Consider the following 16705-nt stretch of genomic DNA (forward strand, 5'->3'; position numbering starts at 1 on the left):
GGCCTCAGGTAATCGGTCGTCACTCAGAAGGAATTGTTTAAAACATTCCAAACCTAGGTCATGTTGGATGTTCGTATACAGAGCTGCTATGTCCAGGGATATGAATAAGAAAGAATCCTGCCATTTAATGTCTTTGATCAAATTTATGAGATGTGTCGAGTCCCGTAGATAACTACTCAGGTTGGTTACATGCACCCGCATAACCTGATCAATATAGGAGGCCAAATTCACCGTAAGGGAATCAATCCCCGAAATGATAGGTCTCCCTGGTGGATTTTGGAGGCTCTTATGAATTTTAGGCAAATGATAGTAAAATGCCATTTTGGGGTTTTTTACTTCGAGGAATTTTTTCTCCTCTTTATTGAGTATGCCCGCTGTAACTGCTTTAGATATCAAGGTGTGATAATTGACAATGGACTGGTTGTAGTGTGTCATGTCCACCCTCTCATAGTGTAAAGGATTATTGAGGTTTCTTAGGGCCTCCTGGATATAGGTCTCTTTGTCCTGCAACACTATGCCTCCTCCTTTGTCGGCATTCCTAATGACCAGGTCAGGATTATTTTTTAGTGCACAAAGAGCTTTCTTTTCCTCTGTGCTTAGGTTGGAACTACCAGAGGTCCTATGACCCGCTAGTTTTTTGAGGTCCTCCAGCACTAGGTCGCTAAAGGTCTTCAGATGGTGACCCTTGCTTTGTAAGGGGTAAAAATTGGACCTTAATCTGAGGTCTGTGTGATGAAAATCATCAGGCTCCTCCATGTTTCTATCAGCGACATATTTGTGGATTTGGAAATGTCTGGTTAAAGTGAGCTTCCTGATGAACCTCTGGAAGTCTAGGTACACATCAAAGTCATTGGCATTAGCTGCTGGACAAAAGGATAGTCCTTTATTGAGAATTTTTATTTCCCCTTTGGAGAGGGTATATTTGGAAAGATTAAAAATACCCATATTTTTGTTTATTGTGTAGGATTTTTCTTCTCTTTTTTGTTGGACCCTAGTCCCAGCTCTGGATCCTCTGTGGCACTTTTTCTTTTTCCCATTCTGGGTGTCAGAAAGTTTGTGATGTGGCTCTGTGTGTTTTTTGCCATCGACAAAAAAGGCACACAGGTGTTGCCTTTCTGTGTGTTGTCGATGGTAATTGTATTACCTTGTGAAACTTCCCCAGGGGTTACCTGTGGAGGTGAAGAAATGATGATGTTATTCGTGATCTGTGTATCTGGCAGGGGAATATATTCATCATGTGTGGATAAATCCAAAAGGTCAGTGAAATCTTTATCTATTGTATTCACTTCCATGGGCACGGTATATAACCCATCTTGTCCCAGATCTAGGCTCCTTTCTTTGCGGATCCTTTCTATCTGGGACCTGAGAGCCTCTAGATGTTTCCTAGTTTCCTCAAAATCCCTGGGTTTATCAATGATAGTGATAGGCTCAGTCGGGACCACTGGAATGAGATCACTATGGAAGACCTCATCCGATGTACCCGTTAAAGGAGACTCCACACACTGGGTCTGGCCCTCGTGGTGAGAACTTTGAATCATGTTGTGACCGTTCCCAACAGCCGTAGTAGTCCCATTCTTTGTGGAGGAGAGGGACCTTTTCTTATGAAACTTACTATTGAAGAAGCTCTTCCCATGACTATCATATCTAGGTCTACGGGTCTGGGGTTCCCTCCCCCCATCCCTGGGAGTGGGATCTTGTTTTTTGGAGGGGATCTTATCCTGCCTGTCCCTCTGTAGTTTTTTAGATTTTCTAAAAATGGAATCCTGCTCTAATTGAGTCAGTTTCGTGTTGATGTCGGAATTAACGATCTTAAACTCAGGGTGTAAGTCAAAACGGCTCAGTTCATTATATAGTCCATTAATTTTGGTAGTCGCCTCATTGGCAATATCAGTTCTCTTTTTGTATAGACACTGTAGCATGCCCTGCATACAGTCCTGCAGAATCCTGTTCCATTCTGCAGTGAAAATCGGATCCAGTGGAAAAGGTGAATCATGTCTAATCATCAAGCCCCTAGGGCAGAGTTTTTCCTCCATATAAATGGTGAGGAATCTGGCATCCAGCCCAAACCTCAATTCCTCTTTCAGAAGGTCTTCTAATTGTAAAAACAGTTTTTTCATAGTCACCGTATCCTCCTCTGAGTATACATTGGGTAAATCCAGACCCCAATCAACAACCCGTTGCTCATGTGTACCTACTGTTTGTAGGATCAGTTTTTCTCTGGAAGACAGCCGATTATTAAAATAATCCATTCTTTAGTCTTTGACCCTCTGCAGCTGTATCCACAGGATAAGAAGATCTGGTCAAGCCAGGTCCCAAGTCCGAATCAAAGTAATTTCTGTGGAAAAAGAAGCGCAATAGGGTCTTACCCCGGTATATAAGGGGTCTTAAGATAAGTAATCCTACTCACCAGATCAGGTTGTGAAAGTCACAACCCCTATGCAGGCATGTAACTCCAGGTCACGGCAGCAGTCCCCAGTTGGCAGATAACGGAAAGCAGTAGAGAGGGGTTTCACACCGCGCCAATGACCGACAACTCCTGAAATTTCAGATCAATGCTTCTTTATTTCACGCACAGGTCAAGTCAACGCGTTTCAAGAGTCTTAGCTCTCTTCATCAGGACAAGCTGGCAAAGAACATCAAATCTGCTGTAAGGCAGCCTATACAGCAATATATACCTTAGAGGTGGAGTCCTGATCCACCCCTTTTGAAAAAAATCGGCGGGAATCCATACATTTAAAAAACAACAAGACAATGTAAATCATAAACTTGTCAAAAATATTCCTTTGTGAGCATATATTCATAGTTTCAAGATAATTGGTAAATCTGAATAAAAATAATATTAACGAAAAAATAAATAAATAAAGGATGTATATAACAGTGTGCACAGGTGTAGTTCTTGTTTCCAAAAACATTGCAAAGACACATATGTTCCCAGATATGTCATTATTCCATAACCTGCCTAGAACCATATTACAAATGGTCTGCAGCCTACGATCCAAGTATCAGGAACATAGCACCAGAAGCATTTAGCCGTCTGTGCCACAGATGAATACGAAAAACCTGCCCAGAATCAGCTTATCAAAAATATATATATTCTCCTTAGTCAGGCACAGAAAAAAGGAGAGGTGGGGAAGGAATGGGGAACTCAAAAATTGGATAAATATCCCTTTCATCGCCCAAAGGAAAATTTTGGAATAATAGTTAAATATACTACCATGTGTGAATTAAACCAAAAAAATACCGTGAACAAGTAACCGATCTAGTGATCAAACGCCCGACCTGCGGTTCCACACCAGGGACACGTAGGAGAGCAAGTGAAAAACTTATATATACATTATTAACCTTTACTGGGGCTTAAAGGAAAAATCCCCGAGTATCAAATTAATGCAACACAATCCTCTATGTTAAACATTCCAAAATTTTCCTTTGGGCGATGAAAGGGATATTTATCCAATTTTTGAGTTCCCCATTCCTTCCCCACCTCTCCTTTTTTCTGTGCCTGACTAAGGAGAATATATATATTTTTGATAAGCTGATTCTGGGCAGGTTTTTCGTATTCATCTGTGGCACAGACGGCTAAATGCTTCTGGTGCTATGTTCCTGATACTTGGATCGTAGGCTGCAGACCATTTGTAATATGGTTCTAGGCAGGTTATGGAATAATGACATATCTGGGAACATATGTGTCTTTGCAATGTTTTTGGAAACAAGAACTACACCTGTGCACACTGTTATATACATCCTTTATTTATTTTTTCGTTTAATATTATTTTTATTCAGATTTACCAATTATCTTGAAACTATGAATATATGCTCACAAAGGAATATTTTTGACAAGTTTATGATTTACATTGTCTTGTTGTTTTTTAAATGTATGGATTCCCGCCGATTTTTTTCAAAAGGGGTGGATCAGGACTCCACCTCTAAGGTATATATTGCTGTATAGGCTGCCTTACAGCAGATTTGATGTTCTTTGCCAGCTTGTCCTGATGAAGAGAGCTAAGACTCTTGAAACGCGTTGACTTGACCTGTGCGTGAAATAAAGAAGCATTGATCTGAAATTTCAGGAGTTGTCGGTCATTGGCGCGGTGTGAAACCCCTCTCTACTGCTTTCCGTTATCTGCCAACTGGGGACTGCTGCCGTGACCTGGAGTTACATGCCTGCATAGGGGTTGTGACTTTCACAACCTGATCTGGTGAGTAGGATTACTTATCTTAAGACCCCTTATATACCGGGGTAAGACCCTATTGCGCTTCTTTTTCCACAGAAATTACTTTGATTCGGACTTGGGACCTGGCTTGACCAGATCTTCTTATCCTGTGGATACAGCTGCAGAGGGTCAAAGACTAAAGAATGGATTATTTTAATAATCGGCTGTCTTCCAGAGAAAAACTGATCCTACAAACAGTAGGTACACATGAGCAACGGGTTGTTGATTGGGGTCTGGATTTACCCAATGTATACTCAGAGGAGGATACGGTGACTATGAAAAAACTGTTTTTACAATTAGAAGACCTTCTGAAAGAGGAATTGAGGTTTGGGCTGGATGCCAGATTCCTCACCATTTATATGGAGGAAAAACTCTGCCCTAGGGGCTTGATGATTAGACATGATTCACCTTTTCCACTGGATCCGATTTTCACTGCAGAATGGAACAGGATTCTGCAGGACTGTATGCAGGGCATGCTACAGTGTCTATACAAAAAGAGAACTGATATTGCCAATGAGGCGACTACCAAAATTAATGGACTATATAATGAACTGAGCCGTTTTGACTTACACCCTGAGTTTAAGATCGTTAATTCCGACATCAACACGAAACTGACTCAATTAGAGCAGGATTCCATTTTTAGAAAATCTAAAAAACTACAGAGGGACAGGCAGGATAAGATCCCCTCCAAAAAACAAGATCCCACTCCCAGGGATGGGGGGAGGGAACCCCAGACCCGTAGACCTAGATATGATAGTCATGGGAAGAGCTTCTTCAATAGTAAGTTTCATAAGAAAAGGTCCCTCTCCTCCACAAAGAATGGGACTACTACGGCTGTTGGGAACGGTCACAACATGATTCAAAGTTCTCACCACGAGGGCCAGACCCAGTGTGTGGAGTCTCCTTTAACGGGTACATCGGATGAGGTCTTCCATAGTGATCTCATTCCAGTGGTCCCGACTGAGCCTATCACTATCATTGATAAACCCAGGGATTTTGAGGAAACTAGGAAACATCTAGAGGCTCTCAGGTCCCAGATAGAAAGGATCCGCAAAGAAAGGAGCCTAGATCTGGGACAAGATGGGTTATATACCGTGCCCATGGAAGTGAATACAATAGATAAAGATTTCACTGACCTTTTGGATTTATCCACACATGATGAATATATTCCCCTGCCAGATACACAGATCACGAATAACATCATCATTTCTTCACCTCCACAGGTAACCCCTGGGGAAGTTTCACAAGGTAATACAATTACCATCGACAACACACAGAAAGGCAACACCTGTGTGCCTTTTTTGTCGATGGCAAAAAACACACAGAGCCACATCACAAACTTTCTGACACCCAGAATGGGAAAAAGAAAAAGTGCCACAGAGGATCCAGAGCTGGGACTAGGGTCCAACAAAAAAGAGAAGAAAAATCCTACACAATAAACAAAAATATGGGTATTTTTAATCTTTCCAAATATACCCTCTCCAAAGGGGAAATAAAAATTCTCAATAAAGGACTATCCTTTTGTCCAGCAGCTAATGCCAATGACTTTGATGTGTACCTAGACTTCCAGAGGTTCATCAGGAAGCTCACTTTAACCAGACATTTCCAAATCCACAAATATGTCGCTGATAGAAACATGGAGGAGCCTGATGATTTTCATCACACAGACCTCAGATTAAGGTCCAATTTTTACCCCTTACAAAGCAAGGGTCACCATCTGAAGACCTTTAGCGACCTAGTGCTGGAGGACCTCAAAAAACTAGCGGGTCATAGGACCTCTGGTAGTTCCAACCTAAGCACAGAGGAAAAGAAAGCTCTTTGTGCACTAAAAAATAATCCTGACCTGGTCATTAGGAATGCCGACAAAGGAGGAGGCATAGTGTTGCAGGACAAAGAGACCTATATCCAGGAGGCCCTAAGAAACCTCAATAATCCTTTACACTATGAGAGGGTGGACATGACACACTACAACCAGTCCATTGTCAATTATCACACCTTGATATCTAAAGCAGTTACAGCGGGCATACTCAATAAAGAGGAGAAAAAATTCCTCGAAGTAAAAAACCCCAAAATGGCATTTTACTATCATTTGCCTAAAATTCATAAGAGCCTCCAAAATCCACCAGGGAGACCTATCATTTCGGGGATTGATTCCCTTACGGTGAATTTGGCCTCCTATATTGATCAGGTTATGCGGGTGCATGTAACCAACCTGAGTAGTTATCTACGGGACTCGACACATCTCATAAATTTGATCAAAGACATTAAATGGCAGGATTCTTTCTTATTCATATCCCTGGACATAGCAGCTCTGTATACGAACATCCAACATGACCTAGGTTTGGAATGTTTTAAACAATTCCTTCTGAGTGACGACCGATTACCTGAGGCCCAAAGATATTTTCTCCTGGAAGGGATGAAGTTCATATTGCATAATAATTACTTTACATTTCAAGATATACTATACCATCAGTGCTGTGGGACAGCGATGGGGTCGAAGGTCGCACCCACTTTTGCAAACCTCTTTATGGGTATGTTTGAGCTACTATATATATACAACTCTGATTTTTTCAAACATGTAATTCTATACAAAAGATATATCGACGATCTGTTCCTCATCTGGGACAACTCAGATGATAACATCAACAGTTTTTTGGGGCACATCAGTAAGAATAATTGGGGTCTCACTTTCTCGCCCATTATTAAAAAGAACATGATCGACTTTTTGGATCTTACCATCATGCACATAGAAGGGACTATTTATACGAAAACTTTTTTCAAAAAAGTTGACAGTAATGGTTACATTCACTTCTCTAGTAGCCATTACAACAAATGGCTCAGGAATGTCCCGAAAAATCAGTTCCAAAGGATCCGTAAGAATTGCACACGGGATGCTGACTTTCTTGTACAGGCGAAGGTTTTGAAGGATAGGTTTCTGGACAAAGACTATCCATCCTCATTGATTAGAAGAGCTTTCAATGACAGCAGAACCATGACACAGACAGATCTGATTAAACTTAGCAAAGAGTCCGGCAAAAAATCGGATCATAATTTTTCCTCCAATCTTTTGATTACGTTTAGCAAAGATGGGGATCTGATTAAGGGCATCATCCGCAAGCATTGGGGGATCCTCCTTAATGATCCCTTTCTAAAAGATGCTCTTCCAGGGATACCAGGGGTCACTTACCGCAGGGCCTCCAGCTTGAAAAACATTTTGGCACCCAGTAGACTAAGAAATACTATTGGTACAGGGACCATTAGTAAAACTGTAGGTGCATTTAAATGTCTGGCAAAAAACTGCTTATGTTGTAAGTCCATTCGGCACCAAAGGGTTAATTTTAATTCCCCAGGAGGGGGTGAAGTTTTCTCCATTAAAACCCACCTGACATGCCAATCGGATTTTGTCATTTATCTGATTGAATGTGAGTGCAATAAACAATATATAGGGAGAACAACCCAGGCATTACACAGTAGACTGAATTCCCATAGACACAACATTAAGATAGGTTTTATGCTGCATGGCTTATCCAGGCATGTGACCATATGCCATAAAGGGAAATCGAATTTGAGTATCACTCCTATAGAGCAAATACCCCCTCTTGCTCACGACCGTACCAATTTATTAAAGAAAAAAGAGACTTATTGGATTTACAAATTAAATACCCTCAAACCTTGTGGGCTCAATGAGGTCACTGACCTTTTTTATTAATCCCGTATGGGACTATTGTCCTGCTACCTTTGCATAAATGGGGTTTTTTGTTTAGGACTTCTCCTGATCATGAATTTTCTTGGTTTTATATATATTTATATTTGTATATATTTTTATATATTTTATATATTGTGTATATGTTTCATGTTTTATGATCTTGTGCGTCCGTAGGATTGAAATCCTTCTTGGCTTTTTATATTAATATCATTATTATATTCATTACATATGGGCATCGGCATATATTCATAATCCATTACGGTCATTTTAACCCCCCTCTTATTTAATTATTTATACACACATTTACTAAGATTGTTCTATATATGCCAGGGCATTTTTGCGCTGGTGTAATACTTGGACACCCTTTTTTTCCCATCACATATTTGCCCGTAAATGTCATAGGGAATTTGCAGGGATGGACCCGACCAGCTTTTGTCCCTAACCCTGTTTGGGGTTGAGATGGAGCTAGTCCCCTGCTATTGGGAGGGTTTTTCCCTTCAGGTTTATGGTTCTTTCTCCTAAGATCCAAATGGTAGGAGGACTGACTTGCATGAATAGAATGAGACATGCGCACTAGTAAATTTTCCCACGCCTTGAACTTCTTTCACCCCGGCTTCCCCTGATTAACTTTCTAGGAACACTAGCTATGCACCTTTCTGGGAGCATGCGTACTGCACTTTCCCTCACGCTTCTCAACTTAATTCACCTTGTCACAGAGTTACACTTTTTTCTCCCATTAAAGCCATCATGAATGCGGTACTAAGCCGCTACGGAATAGATATAGGTCCGGTCTCTACTACTAATGAGTGGTCGAATAAATTTTACCCGACTTGTCCTCCGTCATGAATTTAGGGATAGTTCTCTCCTCCTTTTACTTTTTTTCGGGGGTTGGTTAGCCCAAATTAACAGCACACTACACTGATTTACTCTTCACGCCTGTGGCGATAATTTCTTTTTCCTTTCGATAAGATTATGGCGGGTTTGAATTAACGCTATAGTCTCTGTTTAACATAGAGGATTGTGTTGCATTAATTTGATACTCGGGGATTTTTCCTTTAAGCCCCAGTAAAGGTTAATAATGTATATATAAGTTTTTCACTTGCTCTCCTACGTGTCCCTGGTGTGGAACCGCAGGTCGGGCGCTTGATCACTAGATCGGTTACTTGTTCACGGTATTTTTTTGGTTTAATTCACACATGGTAGTATATTTAACTATTATTCCAAAATTTTCCTTTGGGCGATGAAAGGGATATTTATCCAATTTTTGAGTTCCCCATTCCTTCCCCACCTCTCCTTTTTTCTGTGCCTGACTAAGGAGAATATATATATTTTTGATAAGCTGATTCTGGGCAGGTTTTTCGTATTCATCTGTGGCACAGACGGCTAAATGCTTCTGGTGCTATGTTCCTGATACTTGGATCGTAGGCTGCAGACCATTTGTAATATGGTTCTAGGCAGGTTATGGAATAATGACATATCTGGGAACATATGTGTCTTTGCAATGTTTTTGGAAACAAGAACTACACCTGTGCACACTGTTATATACATCCTTTATTTATTTTTTCGTTTAATATTATTTTTATTCAGATTTACCAATTATCTTGAAACTATGAATATATGCTCACAAAGGAATATTTTTGACAAGTTTATGATTTACATTGTCTTGTTGTTTTTTAAATGTATGGATTCCCGCCGATTTTTTTCAAAAGGGGTGGATCAGGACTCCACCTCTAAGGTATATATTGCTGTATAGGCTGCCTTACAGCAGATTTGATGTTCTTTGCCAGCTTGTCCTGATGAAGAGAGCTAAGACTCTTGAAACGCGTTGACTTGACCTGTGCGTGAAATAAAGAAGCATTGATCTGAAATTTCAGGAGTTGTCGGTCATTGGCGCGGTGTGAAACCCCTCTCTACTGCTTTCCGTTATCTGCCAACTGGGGACTGCTGCCGTGACCTGGAGTTACATGCCTGCATAGGGGTTGTGACTTTCACAACCTGATCTGGTGAGTAGGATTACTTATCTTAAGACCCCTTATATACCGGGGTAAGACCCTATTGCGCTTCTTTTTCCACAGAAATTACTTTGATTAGGATCCTCTTGAGAGTGACTCACAGGATTCTCTTGGGCATGGCTCACAGGAGCCTTTTGGGTGTGGCTCACATGATCCTGTTGGGCGTGGCTCACAGGATCTTTTTGCGTGTGGCTCACAGGATCCTCTTGGGCATGGCTCACAGGATCCTCTTGGGTCTGGCTTACATGATCCTGTTGGGCGTGGCTCACAGGATCTTTTTGCGTGTGGCTCACAGGATCCTCTTGGGCATGGCTTTAGACTTCTCTCCATCACCTCCATCAAGACACACCCCCTTGCAAAAGCTCAAATTAGCAGCAAATAAAAAAGCATGGATTCATATGACGGAATTCAGCCACCTTTGACCTGGTAAGACGTACTCTTTGGACGTACTAGTTTGTACAACTATGCCATGTTTTATGGTAACGGTGAAAAGTCTTTGTCAGGTGCAGTATGTACATACAGATGGGTTGAGCCATGGTTTATCTGCCAGAATCATATCAAACATACAATCTCTGGACATCGAGAGGTTGGACGAACACACTACATTACTACATACTACACTACTAGAAAGACCACTCATTGTGCAAAAGATTTTTTTTTTCAATAAAGAGAAAGGGACTGTTTTACAAAAAGTTCAGCCTAAAACAAGAGTAGAGTCCCAGCCTAATTATTTAGACACTTATTTTTATCAGTTTAGTTTTCATGTTACCACTATATAGTGCCATTATAGTAATGCCATATACAGGTCACAAAACATCACCATGTAGTGCCCAGCTAACATACAATGCCTTGAATATGCTCCCTTAAAAGGCTACATAATACTGCCATACAATTCTCACATAATACCGCAGCTCAGTTTCCAAATATTACCCCAATACGTTTCGCCCACAAAATCAAAAATATCAGGTGGTCTTCTTTTACCACCTAATGGAAATTTATTCTACTCAACCAGAAAAAATTATCTGAATCGAAGAATTAAATGTTCTTAGTTGGGGATAGTTGGTTTTAACGGTTCCTGTTAGACGCTGTTGGTTTTATAGTGTTAAGATCATACCCCCCTCAACTAAGGGAAGACAATTGTAAAGAAAACATGGCTGGCTAAGATTCACTCAACTATAACTTCAGCCTAATTACATCCCCTCCTTATCCCACTTCCTACACCTTTCTCTCTTTTTTTTATGCTTTTTTGCTTTTCTGGCCCATTAAAAAGAACACCCCTTAACGTCTCCTCTTCCTATGTCCATCTAAGGTGAACTGACTTATCAGGCGCAGTCTCCAGATGAGGGGGCCCTGGTCACAGCCGCCAGGAACTTTGGCTTTGTCTTCCGTTCCCGTACGCCAGAAACCATCACAGTGGTAGAGATGGGGGTCACCAAGGTGTACGATTTATTGGCCATATTGGACTTCAACAATGAACGTAAAAGGATGTCTGTGATTGGTGAGTTCTGTGGTCGGAGGGATGGAAAAGTGAAAGACACACATCCGTAGCATATGGAGAACCTCATTATTTTTTCCCCCTTTTAAAATCTTTAATCATTTTAATCTATGATATATATATATATATATATATATATACATACACATATATATATATATATATTAAAATAATGAGAGATTTTAAAAGGGGGGGAAAATAATATCTAATTATAATGTATATAATATATATAGATATATATACGGTATATTAATAAAAAATATATATAGTAATAATGATAATAATATATATATACTAGCTGTAGTACCCGGCGTTGCCCGGGATAGTAACAGTCTCTCTGTATCTCTCCCAGTCTCTGTCTGTGTTTGTCTGTCTGTCTCTGTCTCTTTGCAACTGTCTGTCTGTGTGTCTCTCTTTCCCTGTCTGTCTCTCTGTCTGTCTCTTTCTCTGTATCGCTGTGTGTCTCTCTCTGTCTCTTTCCCTGTCTGTCTCTGTCTGTCTCTGTATCAGTCTCTCTGTCTGTTTCTCTCTATCTCTGTCTCTATCTGTCTGTCTGTCTCTCTATCTCTGTGTCTCTGTTTCTTTCTATCGCCATGTCTGTCTCTTTCCCTGTCTCTTTCTTTCTCTGTGTGTCTCTCCATCTGTCTTGTTCCAGGTCTGTCTCTTTCCCCGTCTGTCTCTTTCCCTGTCTCAAACCTTGTCTCTGTCTCTTTCCCCATCTGTCTCTTTCCCCATCTGTCTCTTTCCCTGTTTGTCTCTTTCCTCGTCTGTCTCTTTCCCCATCTGTCTCTTTCCTCGTCTTTCGTTCCAAGTCTGGCTCTTTCCCCATCTTTCTCTTTCCCTGTCTCTTACCTTATCTCTGTCTCTTTACCGGTCTCTTTCCCTGTCTCTGTTTCTTTCCCTGTCTCTACCTCTTCCCTGTCTTTCATTTTCCCTGTCTATCTCTTTCCCTGTCTCCTTCTCTTTCCCTGTCTGTCTCTTTGGCTGTCTGTCTCTTTTCCTGTCTGCCTCTGTCTGTCTTGCTGTCTGTTTCTTTCCATGTCTCTCTTTCCCTGTGTCTCTTTCCCTGTCTGTCTCTTTCGTTGTCTGTCTCTTTTACTGTCTGTTTCTTTCCCTGTCTGTCTCTTTGGCTGTCTGTTTCTTTCTCTGTCTGCCTCTGTCTGTCTCGCTGTCTGTCACTTTCGTTGTCTGTCTCTTTCGTTGTCTGTCTCTTTCGTTGTCTGTCTCTTTCGTTGTCTGTCTCTTTCCCTATCTCTCTTTCCCTGTCTGTCTATTTTCCCTGTCTGTCTCTTTTTCTGTCTGACTCTTTTGCTTTCTGCCTGTCTGTCTGCCTCTTTCCCTGTCAGTCTCTCTCTCTGCCTCTTACTCTCTCTGTCTCTCTCTATCCGTCTCCCCACCAACATCATATTACCACACATAAGTTTCTTATACTATGAATGTCCTTTGTTCCTATAGCAACCAATTTGTTCCTATAACAACCATTAATTATTAATGACCTGTAGCTCCTAGCTCCATTGATTTTAATGGAGGTAGTTTTTTTGCACGGGGCTAAATTTTTCCCGTAAAAATATAGTCTGCAACATTCTCTGGGTCACATACATGAGGGGTCTGTGCAAAATTTCGTTATTGTAAATGCGACGGTGCGGATTTCTTTAGTGAACATACATACATACATACATACATACATACACTCAGCTTTATATATATATATATATAAATATATATATATATATATATATAAAGCAATCATGCTCTTAGGCAGGCTTTGCACGCTGCGACATCGGTAACAATGTGTTACCGATGCTGCAGCCATAGTCCCGCCCCCGTCGCACGTGCGATATCTAGTGAAAGCTGCCGTAGCGATTATTATCGCTACGGCAGCTTCACACGCACATACCTGCCGTGCGACGTCCCTCTGGCCGGCGATCCGCCTCCTTCCTAAGGGGGCGGGTCGTGTGGCGTCACAGCGACGTCACACGGTAGGCGGCCAATTGAAGCGGAGGGGCGGAGATGAGCAGGATGTAAACATCCCGCCCACCTCCGTCCTTCTCATTGCAGCCGGGAGGCAGGTAGGGGATGATCCTCGCTCCTGCGGCTTCATACACAGCGATGTGTGCTGCCGCAGGAGCGAGGAACAACATCGCACCTGTCGCTGCACCGGCATTATGGAAATGTCGGAGGCTGCAGCGATGATACGATAACAACGCTTTTGCGGTCGTTCATCGTATCAAAAAGGTTTTACACGTTGCGATATCGACTACGACGCCGGATGTGCGTCACTTTCGATTTGACCCCATCGACATTGCACGTGCGATGTCGCAACGTGCAAAGCCGTCCTTAGAGTTATGAAGATACAAGATAATTTTGTACTAGTGTCTTTGGATTTATATTTATGCATTTTATTTATTATGTATTTTACTGATATATTTTTAACATTATGTATTTGAATTTTATTTTTTTAATTCTTTTTATTGGTGATTTTAACTTATGGTCTTTATTATTTGTATTACCATCTACTAGTACAAATGGCACAAATTCTCTGACACATGTAGGGGTATCTATTTTTTTTACTAACAAAGAGATGATAAGAGAAGTCCGTTACTCATCTCATCATCCCCTGCATCTTATAAACCTATTCGTCGGCTAAGTGACCGATTTTTATTTATTAGGTTGGTGGGACATGTTGTTGTTTAGGTCATTTAGTAAATGTATACAACAGAATGTTGATATTGTATTTTGTATTTTTGTGTTAGACAAGTGTAGAATCTGTAATATATGAATGATATGTATGATGTGTGCAGATATTTATTATACCGTGTGTGAAATGTGATGTTTGTCAGATTTGTGACGTATAAGGTGTAATATGTGTTATAGAGGTGTGTGATGTTCATGATACTATATGGTATATACCTCATACGTACGGTATATTATGTATGACATGATGCAGATGTGTGGCTTTTATGATATATGTGCATCCCCCATACTCTGGAACGCTCTACCTCAGCACATCAGACTCTCCACTACCGTGGAAAGCTTCAAGAGGAACCTCAAGACCCACCTCTTCCAACAAGCCTACAACCTACAATAGCCCTCAGCCCAGTAGACCACTGCGCAACCAGCTCTGTCCTCACCTATTGTACCATCACCCATTCCCTGTAGACTGTGAGCCCTCGCGGGCAGGGTCCTCTCTCCTCCTATACCAGTCTGTCTTGTACTGTTAATGATTGTTGTACGTATACCCTCTTTCACTTGTAAAGCGCCATGGAATAAATGGCGCTATAATAATAAATAATAATAATAATAATAATATATCTTATAGATTGGAACGTTAATTGTTCCTTCTCTCTCACAGTGCGGAGTCCGGAGGGCCGTCTGACCTTGTACTGTAAAGGAGCCGACACTATCGTGTATGAACTCCTTGACCACTCCAGTGAAGACTTGAAGGAAGTGACCACTGATCATCTGAATGTGAGTAGTCATCACTTTATAGGTTGTTTTTTCATGTATTTTTGGCTAAAAATCATATTTACTATTAAGTTTCATTAAAAATTTTGCAGCATTGGGCTTTTATATGCTCTTTGTTTCCTTACACATGCAACTTTGATAGCCAGTGCAAGTAAAGTGGTGCAAAAATTTTTAATAACACCTTATTGCAAATTATATATATATATATATATATATATATATATATATGTTGAATAAGCCTTCGGGTTCGGGTGCAACTGTAACCTTTGAATCCATTTTAGCTATGCCCTGCCTATCAGCTCCATTGAAATAAATGGTGTTGAGCTGCAATTCCAGATACAACCTGTAAACAGGTGTGGTGATGTTTTTGTTAAAAAAAAAAAAATAAAAAATGCTGCCAACTTTTTCTAATCCTGGATATCCACTTATAAGTTATAGATATGTGACAGGGGACAGCCAGGGAATCACGCAGATATCCCACCGCTGTTAGCAATTTGAGACAAACAGCACTTTGTGGCCTCCAAACGGTAGGACAATATGCAATTGACTGATGATTGATGGATGGGAATATAGCTGCCTTTGCTACTAGGTCAAATTGGGCACATTCACAGTGATTGTACAGTATATACACACCTTATTGCATGTATGGAATATATATAAATGAATAAATAAATATATATATATATATATATATATATATATATATATATATATATATATATATATATATATATATATATATATACTACAGTACAGTCACTGCTAAGCTCCACAATAAGCACTAGAAATCTAGCTGCCACCACCAATCGTTTATACAGGCCGACTGGTAACGTATAGCTTCACAAAGCTTCAGGGGTGTGATTTAAAGAGCAAGAGGAACAAAGCGATTAAATTTAATTTGAAAAGTAGGCAGTGTTTATAAAACTATAAATACAAAAGATATTACAAAGCGGACAAAACAATGCAGTATCTACAATCAATTAAAATAAAATTGATAAACAAAAGAAATTTACTAGACCTGTGGTCGCAGGAATGGCACAGATCTTTTATGGAGGGAAGCTCATCATTTTAAAATGGAACAATCCTGCAGCAACCTGTATCTTCCAACACTGAACGATGGTTATAATTCAGAATCTGCTTTTATCAGATAAGAGTCCTGCCAACATACCTTGGTGAACTCAGATGGGTCTGGTTAACTGTATTTAATTCAGGTCCCAAAAATCATGACAACCCAAACCTTAAAGATATGTGCCTCCCTGAAGGTCCCGGGTGGTAGATATTAATGCCATGTTTCCTATTATGATTTTATCTTTCCAGGAACATGAAACATGGCATATACAGCCCCATTCATCTGGCCAATATTAATTATGGGTTGATGCGCACATTACACCGCAGTACAATAACTTGTATTCCATTTGTCCCAGGGCGACAATGCGAAAAATATGTCTCCCATAACAATAGGACATATGCCTATGTCAAAAAATCATAACTGGAATCTGATTCCATCCCTACTGCTGTAGTTCTTTTGAACATACGAAGACTTCTCCATAGTGTCATCTCGGAGATTTTTGTACAGACTTTGTGTCTGCTCTCCATTGGTTAACCCAGTTCAACTACATGTTCACAGCAGGGGGTCAAAGCTGAACAGAGGTCATAGGGAGTGTTAGAGTGCTAGGTCTTGTTCCCTTTACAAGTTTTGGTGAAGCCACATACTGTTTATAGATTGGTTGTATTTTTCCATTACATTATGACAGTGTGAAATACTTGAAATATATCACCTCTACCCTGATGATGCTCAGCTCTACACCTCTGGCCT

The 16705-nt window shown here is 40.6% G+C and overlaps 1 protein-coding gene across 1 annotated transcript in view; it reads left to right on the plus strand.

Moving 5' to 3' along the window:
* LOC142256570 (phospholipid-transporting ATPase ID-like) overlaps nucleotides 1–16705 on the plus strand; it is a 193160-nt gene that overhangs the window by 142100 nt on the left and 34355 nt on the right. Inside the window, exons 16-17 of the mRNA XM_075328358.1 lie at nucleotides 11239–11427; nucleotides 14777–14892. Of these exons, the coding sequence (XP_075184473.1) occupies nucleotides 11239–11427; nucleotides 14777–14892 (305 nt within the window). The remainder of the gene's footprint in view (nucleotides 1–11238; nucleotides 11428–14776; nucleotides 14893–16705) is intronic.

Source organism: Anomaloglossus baeobatrachus, chromosome 1 (assembly GCF_048569485.1).
Source record: "Anomaloglossus baeobatrachus isolate aAnoBae1 chromosome 1, aAnoBae1.hap1, whole genome shotgun sequence".
In the NCBI taxonomy this organism is placed as follows: domain Eukaryota; kingdom Metazoa; phylum Chordata; class Amphibia; order Anura; family Aromobatidae; genus Anomaloglossus; species Anomaloglossus baeobatrachus.